The sequence below is a fragment of the Jaculus jaculus genome, chromosome 5, assembly GCF_020740685.1.
Source record: "Jaculus jaculus isolate mJacJac1 chromosome 5, mJacJac1.mat.Y.cur, whole genome shotgun sequence".
NCBI classification, from domain to species: domain Eukaryota; kingdom Metazoa; phylum Chordata; class Mammalia; order Rodentia; family Dipodidae; genus Jaculus; species Jaculus jaculus.
In genome coordinates this window covers 132,430,951-132,443,689 of record NC_059106.1, presented here as the reverse complement: position 1 = coordinate 132,443,689, position 12,739 = coordinate 132,430,951, and the positions used below count along the sequence as shown (strand labels likewise).

General features: G+C 37.5%; 1 protein-coding gene across 1 annotated transcript in view; it reads left to right on the top strand.

The window, feature by feature from the left end:
- The window catches only part of Tprg1 (tumor protein p63 regulated 1), a 434,873-nt gene that overhangs the window by 322,398 nt on the left and 99,736 nt on the right, over nucleotides 1–12,739 (top strand). Inside the window, exon 4 of the mRNA XM_004654279.2 lies at nucleotides 7,408–7,499. Coding sequence (XP_004654336.2) covers nucleotides 7,408–7,499 — 92 coding nt within the window. The remainder of the gene's footprint in view (nucleotides 1–7,407; nucleotides 7,500–12,739) is intronic.

Sequence of the window (12,739 nt, the reverse complement as noted above, 5' to 3'; positions counted from 1 at the left end):
GGAGAGGGGATTTTCCACTCATACCAGAGCTCTCTGCAAACTCAAGAAACATGAAGGGAGAATAGCAGTGAACAGCAGAGGAGCAGCTCACAAGGTAGAAGAACACTTGGAACAGTGGGCGAACTAGAGTATCATCAGCTCCTTCCCCTTCCCCACCACCAGTGCCCAGCCCTCAGGAATAGAGCAGCAGTCCAGGGACCCAGTCATACCTACTTGAACTGACAGAGCACCAAAGAAGGACCCAATCAAAAGCACAGCTGAGACCAAAATCATCCCAAAAGGTAACTGGGATTATACCAGGTCAGTACCCACCTAATAAACCTGATATATATGCCTGAACCAGAAGTGCTAATTGCACCTTCCATATCAGTATAAATGATATGTTAAATCAGATGGATGGTCAAATTTGCCATTCTTAAATAAGCTGTATTTTGGACTTATTATTTGTTGCTTCTTGAATTATAGTGGCTTTGTTTGCTCTTCTATTATACATTAGCAAAGGGTCACACTTGGTCACAAGCTGACTCGGAATCCTCTACAGACCAGAAATCTTAACTGCCTTGTGTCAGGATTAAGGGAATGGGTGAGGCACCACACAGCCTAAGGGACAGACAGTGGATCTGGTTGTCATAATACCTACTCTTGGATAAACACCTGTGCTGTTTTTCATTGTAAGTGTACATTGTTTAGTTAAATTTTAGAATCTGCCTGTATTTTGTTCCACTTAACCTACTTGAATACTCTTATAGCAGGCACATCCAACCAATACAGTCACTTTTGTAGATACTCTGAGAGTCTTCAGAGCCACACCTAGTGCCTTAAGCTCCTACATGAAGATATATAACATCAGATTGATTGATGCATCTCATAATACCCAGCTACCTGGAAAATCCAATCATTAAATAATCCAAGATGCAAAAATATATACATTATAACATAAGAAACACCAAAAATCAAGACAATATAAATCCACCAAAAAGTATTAATGTGTTAAAAATGACCTCCAGTGAGAATGAGTTAGAAGATATGCCTGAGAAAGATTTCAAAAGAATTATTATAAACATGTTCAATGAACTTAGAGAAGAAATCAAAGGTAGCAAAGAAGACACAGGATGCCAATTTAATGAAATAAAGAGGTCAATACTAGATATAAACAAGGAAATAGAAATAATAATGAAAAACCAGATAGAATTACTAGTAATAAAGAATACAGTTAATTAAATAAAAAAAAACTTAATACAAAATCTCACTAGTAGAATGGATGAAGGAGAGGACAGAATATCTAAGCTAGAAGACCAGGTGGCAGATCTAATACAGTCCAACAAAGAGAAAGACAAAGTAATAGAGAAGTATGAATGGGAATTTCAAGATATTCGGGACACTATGAGAAGATCAAACAAATAATTCAGGGCATAGTAGAAGGAGAAGAATTTCACTCCAAAGGCATAGTAGGCATCTTCAACAAAATCATAGAAGAAAACTTCCCTCAAATTGTGAAAGAGGTGCCAATGCAGATACAGGAAGCCTTTAGAGCCCCAGCCAGACAAAACCTGTAAAGAACCTCTCCTCTCCATGTTATAATCAAACTACCAAACACACAAACCAAAGAAAAAATCTTGAAAGCAGTCAGACAGAAAAATCAAGTTACCTACAAAGGCAAGTCTATCAGGATTACAGCAGATTACTCAACACAAACTTTAAAAGCCAGAAGGGCATGGAATGATGTATTCCAAGTTCTGAAAGATAACAACTGTCAACCAAGATTACTTTATCCTGCAAAGCTATTCAAATAGATGGAGAAATAATGACATTCCACAACAAAAGCAGGCTAAAGGACTATTTGAAGACAAAACCAGCTCTACAGAGAATAGTTGAAAGAATACTCCATGCTGAAGAAAAGGAAAAGCACACATATAAGGAACCAGGAAAAAACAAACAATACTCAAATACTAGGTAACACAAGAGAGCAAAGGTAAAACCAGAAGAACAACAAAAAAATTGGCAAAATGAATACACACCTTTCAATAATATCTCTTAATATCAATGGCCTCAATGCCCCAAACAAAAGGCATAGGTTCACAGAATGGGTTAAAAAGCAGGAGCCTTTAATTTGTTGCCTCCAAGAAACCCACCTTTCTATAAAGGATGGACACTATCTTAGGGTGAAAGGTTGGAAAACAGTGTTTCAAGCAAATGGACCTAGAAAACAAGCAGGGGTTGCTATCCTAATATCTGACAAGGTAGACTTCAGTCCAACATTACTTAAGAAAGATAAGGAAGGCCACTTTATATTGATTAAAGGCACCCTCCAACAGGAGGACATTACAATCCTAAACATATATGCACATAACATGGTGGCCCCAAAATTCATCAAACAAATGCTATTAAAACTAAGGCCACAGATAATACCAAGCACAGGGGTAGTGGGTGACTTCAACACTCCACCCTCATCAATTGACAGGTCATCCTGGGAAAAAATAAACAAAGAGGCATCTGGACTAAATGAGGTCATAGAAGGAATGGGCCTAACAGATGTCTACAGGACATTTCATCCAAATGCTGCAGAATATACATTCTTTTCAGCAGCACATGGAACATTCTCTAAAATAGACCATATATTAGGACACAAAGCAAATCTTAACAAATACAGGAAAATTGAAATAATTCATTGTATTTTATCTGACCACAATGGAATCAAACTACAAATCAATAGCAAGAAAGGCTATAGAGCATACACAAAATCATGAAAATTAAACAACACATTATTAAATAATGAATGGGTCAATGAAGAAATCAAGAGGAACATCGAAAAATTTATAGAGTCAAATGATAATGAGAACACAACATACCAATATCTCTGGGACACAATGATGGCAGTCCTAAGAGGTAAATTTATAGCTTTAAGTGCCTATATTAAGAAATAAGAAAGGTCACAAGTAAATGACCTAATGCTTCATCTTAAAGCCTTAGAAAGAGAAGAACAAGGCAAACCTGAAATCAACAGACAGGAAGAAATAATAAAGATTAGGGCAAAAATTAATGAAATAGAAACTAAAAAACAATCCAAAGAATCAATTAAACAAAGAGTTGGTTCTTTGAAAAGATAAACAAGATTGATAAACCCTTAGCAAATCTGACCAAAAGAAAGAGAGAAGAGGGGGAGGGAGGGAATTACCATGGGATATTTTTTTATAATTATGGAAAATGTTAACAAAAATTAAAAAAAGAAAAATAATTTAAAAAAGAAGAAAGAGAAGAGAGAAGAGACACAAATTAATAAAATTAGAGATGAAAAAGGTAACATCAGAACAGATGCCAGAGAAATTCAAAAAATCATAGGTACATACTATAAAAGCAAATATTCCACAAAGTATGATAATCTGAAAGAAATGGATGATTTCCTTGATTTATATGACCTACCTAAATTACATCAGGATGAGATTAATCACTTAAATAGACCTATAACAAGCATGGAGATCTGAACAGTTATCAAAATTCTCCCCACTAAAAAAAGCGCAGGCCCAGATGGATTCACTGCTAAATTTTACCAGATCTTCAAGGAAGAGCTAACACCATCTTTGCCAGCTGTGTATCTGATAGAGGAGTAATATCTAGGATACAGAAGGAACTCAAAAAGTTAAATAATAAGAAATCAAACAAGCCAATTAAATAATGGGTTATGGAGCTAAATATAGAGTTCTCAAAGGAAGAAATATGGATGGTGTATAAGCATCTATAAAAGGTTCTAAGGAAACGCAGATTAAAACTACATTGAGATTCCATCTTACTCCTGTCAGATTGTCTACCATCATGAAAACAAATGATCATAAATACTGGTGGGGATGTGGAAAAAGAGGAACCCTTCTACACTGTGGGTGGGAATGCAATCTGGTCCAGCCATTGTGGAAAGCAGTGTGGAGGTTCCTAAAACAGCTAAATATTGATATACCATATGACCCAGCTATAGCACTCCTAGGCATATATCCTAAGGACTCATCGCATTTCCTTAGAAGTATGTGCTCAACCATGTTTATTGCTGCTCAATTTATAATAGCTGGGAAATTGAACCAGCCTAGATGTCCCTCAAGTGATGAGTGGATAATGAAGATATGGTACATTTATACAATGGAGTTGTACTCAGTGGTAAAGAAAAATGAAGTTATGAAATTTGCAGAAAAACTGATGGATCTGGAAAGTATTATACTAAGTGATGTAACCCAGGCCCAGAAAGCCAAGTGTCACATCTTCTTTCTCATATGTGGATCCTAGCTACAGATGACTGGGTTTCTGTGTGAGAAGAAAAAACTCAGTAGCAGATGCCAGTAAGCTAGAAAAGAGATAGAAAGGGAAGAGAAAGGAAGGGAGGATGGTACTTAGTAGGTTGGTATTGCATATATGTAAGCATAAGAATAGATTAATGGGGGTGAAAAGGCTCAAAGTGAGCTTAGGGGAAGAGATTGAGTAAAGGAAAGGTGGAGGGAGGGCTAATCAAAATGTAAGAGGATATAAATAAATCATATGGAATTCTTTGGTTTTTTACAATGGAACATTCAGGAGCTGTAGATCGTTGCTAGAAAATTTTCAGTGCAGGGATGGGCACCTTCCAGTGACTTGTTGGCCAGGGAAGTCCCTGATGCCCCCAAAACATTATAGGCCATTGCCAAGGCCCTTGGTTTCCCACCAGGAATCAATGGTAAGACCCTATTGCTGAAGACTTCACATATTGGGCTGTAAGGCCACTGAGAAATCCTGCTGGAACTGAGCTGATAACCTCCCCCATGTAGACTGCCTTTGACAGAAAGCTGGAAGAAGCCATTCTACATGCAGTTCAATGGGAGAAAGAGATAACAACAGTAATGATACTCAACAGTCAACACTGCAAGCCTTATAATTGGCCAGCCAGGCCAAATGAGCCAATGGGTGCAATAGTGGCACATCTGTCATGGTGGAAACCAACTGCCCTCCAATTGGACTTGAGGCCTGCTCCAAGGGAGGGAATACCTCTCTGATACTGAAAAATTAAAACAGGGGAAGTCATGAGCCCTAGGGTTGTAACATCTGCTGATGCATGGATAAGTGTATATACTATGTTTATCAAACTGCCCAGTAACCACTTATCTTAATATTCAAACCCTTATATAATGCTACTCTCACTTTGGGTAGAGAATCTTCTCTTTTCAGATGGCAGTGACCTTGGGACAACTCAGAAGGTATCATGGTGATGGAAACAAGTGACTATAGTACCAAATAACATCTTGATCACACCTTCCAAGGCTCAGGGTCTAATGTGGAAGATGTGGCAGAAAGAATGTAAGAGCCAAAGGAAGGGTAGGACTCCTTACAACATGCTCCCTCCAGACATAAAATGCCCTCGATATCCATGACCTCATAGTGCCTGACATTACCTACACAAGACCATCATAAAAATCATAAGAGGGGGCTGGAGAGATGGCTTAGCGGTTAAGTGCTTGCCTGTGAAGCCTAAGGACCCCGGTTAGAGGCTTGGTTCCCCAGGTCGCACCTTAGCCAGATGCACAAGGGGGCACATGTGTCTGGAGTTCGTTTGCAGTGGCTGGAAGCCCTGGAGTGCCCATTCTTTCTCCCTCTATCTGTCTTTCTCTCTGTGTCTGTCACTCTCAAATAAATAAAAAATGAACAAAAAATAAAAAAAATCATAAGAGGAGGAAAAGATTATGGCATCAAAATAAAAGATACTTATTGAGATGGGGAGGAGAAATGATGGCGAATGGAATTTCAAAGGGGAAAATTGGGGAAAATGGAGGGGATATTTTTTATAATCATGGAAAATGTTTTAAAAAATTGAGAAAAAAATAAATTAAAATTAAAATTAAAATTCAATGACATGTAAGGAACAAAAAAATAATTCTTAATGTAGCTGGGTGTGGTGGAGCACACCTTTCATCCCAGCAACTCGGGACGCAGAGGTAGGAGGATCGCCAAGAGCTTGAGGCCACCCTGAGACTACATAGTGAATTCCAGGTCAGGCTGGACCAGTGTGAGACCCTACCTTGAAAAAATATATTCTTAATGCAGAGCTGGAGGGATGGCTTAATGGATAAAGCATTTTCCTGCAAAGTGACAGGAACCAGATTCAATTCCTCAGGACCCACATTAGCCAGATGCACAAGGGGGCACACATATCTGGAGTTCCTTTGCAGTGGCTAGAGACTCTGGCATGCCCATTCTATCTTTCTCTCTCCCTGTCTTTCTCTGTCAAATAAATAAAGAAATAAAAATAACATATTTTTAAAAGTTAAAAACAAAATTCTTAATGCATTTGTACATGGCCCTATCCACTGAATTTCTGGCCTAATTTGTCTAATGTGTATCCAAAGGTTCCTTGATGGTTCTGCTGTTTAGTCACCCATGGAGAATAACTGCCTAGAAGTCAGAGGCTCTGATTAAGTTCAGTCTTACACCAAGAACACCACCCAGGAACTTGGTAGAAATACAATCTCAAGTCACAGTGCAAATTGACTGAATAAGAAATGGATGTTTCTAGAAATCTGTTCCAACACATACTCTGGGTGGTTCTGACATAAACTGAAGTTGAAATATCCTTGATTGAGGGGCTGTACGAACTTATTAGAACCTATATAATCAATTTTGTCATATAATTAGGCCCACAGGTAGAAATACTCATTTTATAAAAGTTAAAGAAACTGAAGAGAGAAGATAGAGTTCAACTCTTAGAGTTAGCTAAGTTTTAGGGTTAGAGCACTGGAAGAATTCTGCTACTTTTTTTTTTTTGTCTCAGCAACATTGCTTTCTTAAGATTTAAAATATTTGTCTTGCTTGGCATGCAGGGACATGCTTTTAATCCCAGCACATGGAAGGCAGAGGTAAGAGGATCGCTGTGATTCTGAGGCTCCCTTACACTACATAGTAAATTGCAGGTCAGCCTGGGCTAGAGCAAGACCTTATTTTTATGTACATATTATATATATATATATATATATATATATATATATATATATATATATATACAAATTTAGATAGATGATAGATGAATGGATACAAGATATATGATAGTAAATATAGAAATGGTAGATAAAAGAGTTAAGTAAAGAGATAAATGCTTTGAACTTCCTGGTAACATGTTTCTTTGGAAGAAGTCATCTAAAAATGGCTATTGTCATTTCTAAGAGAAAGAATAAGATTTGAGATGACAAGATTTGGGTTACTTTTTTCTCCACACAATGAGAACAACTTAGTAAAACCAGAGTTTAAAGACCAAGCTGTCTTCCAGGCAGGTGCAGAATACGCAACAGTAAGAAAACTCTATTTTCCCACTGAGTTTTCTGGAGGAGCTGGGTATTCGAGCATGTCGTAAGTGAAGCGTGTGCTTGGTTTTCACTAAATGACTTATTTTCTTCATTCACTCAGCCCGGGGCCATTCAGACTGCTGTGGAAGATTTGAAAGGCCACATAGCAGAGACTTCTGGAGAGACCATCCAAGGCTTCTGGCTCTTGACTGAGTGAGTAGTTGTGCACAGTGGAGGGAAGTAGAAATATGTTGTGTTCCTTGACATTTAACCTTGACATCCCGTGATAGTGTGATAGAACTCCTGACTCAGAAGATCATTGAATGGTATTTCCAGGTCGCAAATCAAATTTCCATGTGTTTCGTGATTGGTGAAATAGCCGGATTTGAGTCCAGCTATTCTTTTCTGGTCCATCGCTCTCCCTTAGCCGTCAGTACAACTACTTGGGTCAGGCTGGACTCATTGCCTTCAATGACTATTGTACCAGGTTCTTGACTCCTGGTTGTGATTTCTCTCCCTCTCAAGTGCTGTTCTTCCCTTTAAGCACATTGGAAAGCTAATCATTCCATTCTAGGTACAGTGGTAAAGGAAGGGTAGGAAAAGGAATACATGAAGCCCACATATATAGTTTTGATTTTATTTTATGTGTAGCATATGAGAAGCAATGCTTTTATAGCACTCTTACTATCGCTCAGGGCTCAGCATAGCAATTTGATAGATTTTGTTGTAAAGACTGTCATGGAGATGATTATATTTCTGTCTGACCTAGAACAATATAAGAAATAGTTTCTCTGACTCTTCACGCATGACAATACTATTAATTCCATTATCTTTATAATGAAAAGTGAAACATAAAACGATTCTACTACAAAACCCATAATATTAAATATAAATGTGGTAAAAATATCCACTTCAGAATTTTTTAAATAATTTATTTTTATTAGCACACAAAAAATTAGCTTTTGTTATGGGGTCGTTCAAACAAATTTTGTTCTTGTTTCCCTTCCCTCTCCTTCCCTGACCTCCCTTTGCTCTCTTCTCACCATAACCTTTCTGCTCTTGTACATGTCTCCTTTTGCACCCTCTATTGCTTTCTTACTACCTCTTATTCTCCTCTCATGGTTAACTCTCTTATTTCTTATCCTATATCTGCCCATGGATCTCATTTGCATACATGCAAACATTTTGTTTGGCTCTGTGTATGAGAAAGATCATGTGCTTTTTCTCTTCCAGTGTTTGTTCCCATCCCATCCATTTTCCTGCAGATTATGTAATTCCATTTTTATTTACAGCTGTTGAAATTCCATTGTGTGTACTTTCATTATCCAATCATGATGCCAGACAAGCAGGTTGATTTCATTTCATAGCTACTGTAAATAGAGCAGCAATGTGCAAGGATATGCAAGTATCTCTGTGGTAGGGTATAGAGTCCTTTGGGTATATGCCCAAGGGTGGTGTAACTAGGTCATATGGTGGTTCCTATTTTCAGATTTCTAGGAAACCACACTGATTGCCATAGCGTCTGTACCAGTTTCACTCCCAACAACAGTGAATAAGGGTTCCCCTCTCTCCACATCTGAGCCAGCATTTCTAGAACTTAATTGTTTATTTATAATTAGACATTTTCTTAATTTGTTTATCTGAAAGTTCATTGTTGGAATACATGAAAGCCATTGATTTTGTGTGTGTATGTATGTTGATTTTGTATTTTCTGTAACTTACTGAAAGTGCTTAGGGAATCTTGCAGAGTCTGAACGGTCATTTAAGATCATATTTTCTGTGAATAGGGATAATCCCATTTCATGCTTTCCTACTTTTATCCATTTTCATCTTTCTCTTGTCTTACGGCTTAGGTAAGACTTCAACAACTACATTAAGTAAAAGTGGAGATAGTGGGGACCCTTATCAAATTCTAGATTTTAGAGGAAAAATTTCCCCATTCAGTGTAATGTTGTCTATAGATCTGTTACATACAACCTTCATAACTTTGAGGTATGATACATATATTTATAATTTCTCCTTAAATTCTTAATGGGCTCAGTAAACAATGTTTTCTGGTTTTATAACTAGCTTGCCAATAACTCAGGAATGAATCACCCAATCTTTTGCCAGTATCATAGTTTCAAGAAGGAAATAGTTGAAGGCTTAACTGTCCAGACAAGCAGAACAGATTCCTTTACCAAGAGGAAAGAGAACCAGATAACCTGCAATCCCATTTCACCATTGTATACTACTGTTTCTAACCAGTCTCAGAATGGCATAAAAAGGCACTTTTCAAATCCAACTTGCTGGTCAGTTTTGAGCTTTTCCCCTCTTTTTGCACTTCTATCTCTCTCTCTGTCTTTCTGTGTGTGTGTGGGGGGGGGGGGAGGTGGCATGCCACGTGCTCAACTATGCCAGAGAATTGTTCATCTATGGGTACCTAGAGCAGAACAGCCAATGCCCTACTCCATCATCCTTCTTTCCAATTTATGCTTTGAGCCATAGTCTACTGATTCTAGAGCTTGTGGGTATTGGTGATTCTCTACTCTCTGATACCTTGAAGAATTTGGGTTATAGGTGTATATCACCATATCCAACTGTTTACATCGGATCTAGAGATTTGAACTCTAGAGGTCACAGACCCCCTTAGGCCCTCATGCTTGCATAGAAAGCGTACTTAATCATTAAGCCATCTGGCAGCTTATGCCATTGTTTCTTTATTTATTAAATGAAGACAAATGTACCCTGAAGATTCCGTGAGATGACTGAGACACTATTGTAAAATCTTCATGGAATGTTTAACACATGTATATTTTGAATAGCCCAAAATGTCCCTCATCTATTCATAAATAGTAACTGTTGGCAATAGTCTTCTTATTTTCTTCCTGCTGCCTCTTCTGCTTCTTCCCCCTTCTGTCTCTTTTCATCTCCTTCCTCTTCTGCTCTTCCTCTCCCTTCTCCTCCACCTTCTTCCTTTGTTTACCCCCTGTCCATTTCAATCATTGCTTAGTTACCTCTAGTGAAAATCTAGATTTATAATTTAAGCTTTGCACCAAGTCATTTGTACCACTTTATAATTCATTCCTCATTCTAATTACCTAAACACACAGATTAAAATTTGACCCAAGAAAATTAAAAGCCTGTATTGATTAGGAAAGATGTGTACATGAATTCATGAATTCTGGAAGTTCAATCAAAGTAACCATTTATTTAATTTGTTTTGACAATTCGTCTTTATAAGGAGGATTGCACAAATATAGTCTTTCAAAAGCGAATTGAGGCTCTTTTGAATTCTCAAGTGATTGAACAAATACTTCAAATAATACCACATATTTAATTGACTTTACTTGTTTAGATATGTCTTTTGATTTGACTTTTTCTGAGATTATTAAACATGGGTTAGTCCACAGATAAATTAGATTGTTCTATCCTTATTGAAGTTTACTGCAACTAATTCTTTTTGCTTAATTTGATATCAAATAAAATAATTAATAAAATTTTTAGATTTCAAAACCTATGAATAGCTATGTTCCAGAAATGTATGCCTTGAAATCAACCCTGAATCTAATGTGTTTTTATTTTTATTGATTTATTTTATTTTATTTATTTTTTTTTAGGTAGGATCTCTCTTTCTAGTCCAGGCTGGCCTCAAACAAATGGCATTCCTCCTATCTCAGCTTCCCGAGTGCTGAGATTAAAGGTGTGCAGCGCCACACCCAACCCTAATGTAGAGTTCTTTTATGAATAAACCACATCTGGAAATTTGCATTATAGTCCTCCTCTGGGTTTGGTACCTATTTAAATTAAGGACAAGAATAAAAGATGTACATTGTGCACATGGAATTTCATGCAGTAGGGCTTGCTTGTTTATATTCAGGGGTTCTCTGCTTTGCCACCCATTTCTCTTCTTTAAACCATAGTGTTTGATATTCTTCTTGATATTCCCTCACATCCTCTTCCTATCAAAACCAAATCACCAAAATATAAAAGGAATTTTCCAGAATGGTTCTGATTTCAGCCATTTCTGTTATAGTGAAAATGTGATAGGCTCTTTGATTTGTTAAACCTTATAATCAGTCAGTGATGCATTAGTCAATGGAAAGAGCTGAAAGTTGCAAGAAAGATAATTGAAGCATCAGAAAGAAAAGAACAATGCTCTCAGTTATCATGATTACTCAAATAGAAGATGAGAGAAAGGAAAACCCTTTGTCAGAAGGAGGAGCAATTATGGATACTGGGACCTTTAGCAGTCATCTTTTTATTTGTTTGATAAGATACTCTAGAACATAAATGCAAGGAAAGACAAAACAAACACCAGTGGTAACAAACCAAGTAAATCCCAGAACCGTACCACAACAAAAGCAAACCTACAAAACACAACAAAATCTATAATATGGACTTCTATGAAAATATTCTTATGTAACACATACCATGTATAAGCCTAAAAAATGAACTTAAGTAAAAGAAAGGAACACATAAGCTTTCAAAGGCAAGACCCCCAAAATTCTGCCTTTTGCAGGTGTTTTTATTTTTAAACTATAAAGGAATTAGACCTATCATAAGTAATGGGAGCAACCACACCTCTCTTCAAATCGCTGTTTGTGTTAGAAATGATCTGACTTTCAGCTGAGATACAGCTCCACCCTACCCCCAGTGATGAGACATCTTTGGCTGCTCCAGAAATAATGTGCAACATGTTTATTTTCAGACAAGTACTCCAGTCTCAGAATGCTGAGAGCGAACAGCTTTTCCATGCACATAGTACACGAAAAAGTGCTTTCACACACGTATATGTGTGTCAACTTCCCTACAGCCTTTCTTATGTTATGATTGATTGTCACTTTCCCAAGGAAAAGTGAGGCTGGGCCTTGATGCTGCCGGATGAAGAACACGGAAGTGGATGATGGATGGGCAGCTACCCTGTATCTCCATGGAGGTTTACTGGGTTCTGGTTCTTTCTGAAACAGTGTATGATGAAAGTCTGGGGCCATGGAGGGATTCAGCTTGATTTGAGTCATAGTGAATCAGACTTAGACATAGTTTGATGAAGGATGCAGAAGAGGAATTGACAAAGGAGAAGGCAGGGTAAATGCTTAAGCGTCTTGTTCATGGCAGTAGACAACAGGTGATAAGGGAGGCCCTGAGAGGTTGGAAAGTAGGAAAACATATTTACGTTTTATGAAGATCGGCATAGGCCTACAATCCCATACATATTGGGGCCAGATGTGAATTGGAACTGAGATAGTATTTAGATTTTAGGAAGGTTAAATAATGCCATTTATTTCATGCTCCAAGTCATGTTTGAAGGCAGCACCCTCAAAATCAAATACATTAATGTTCTGAAGGGAATGTCAGAATCAGAAAATGATAAAGTTATAAATACAAGGTTCAGATCTGGTTTTGACACAGAGTAAGTTTGTACCACGTTTGCCATTTTCAGGGATTTGTTGAGATAGAATTAAGGAGGAGAG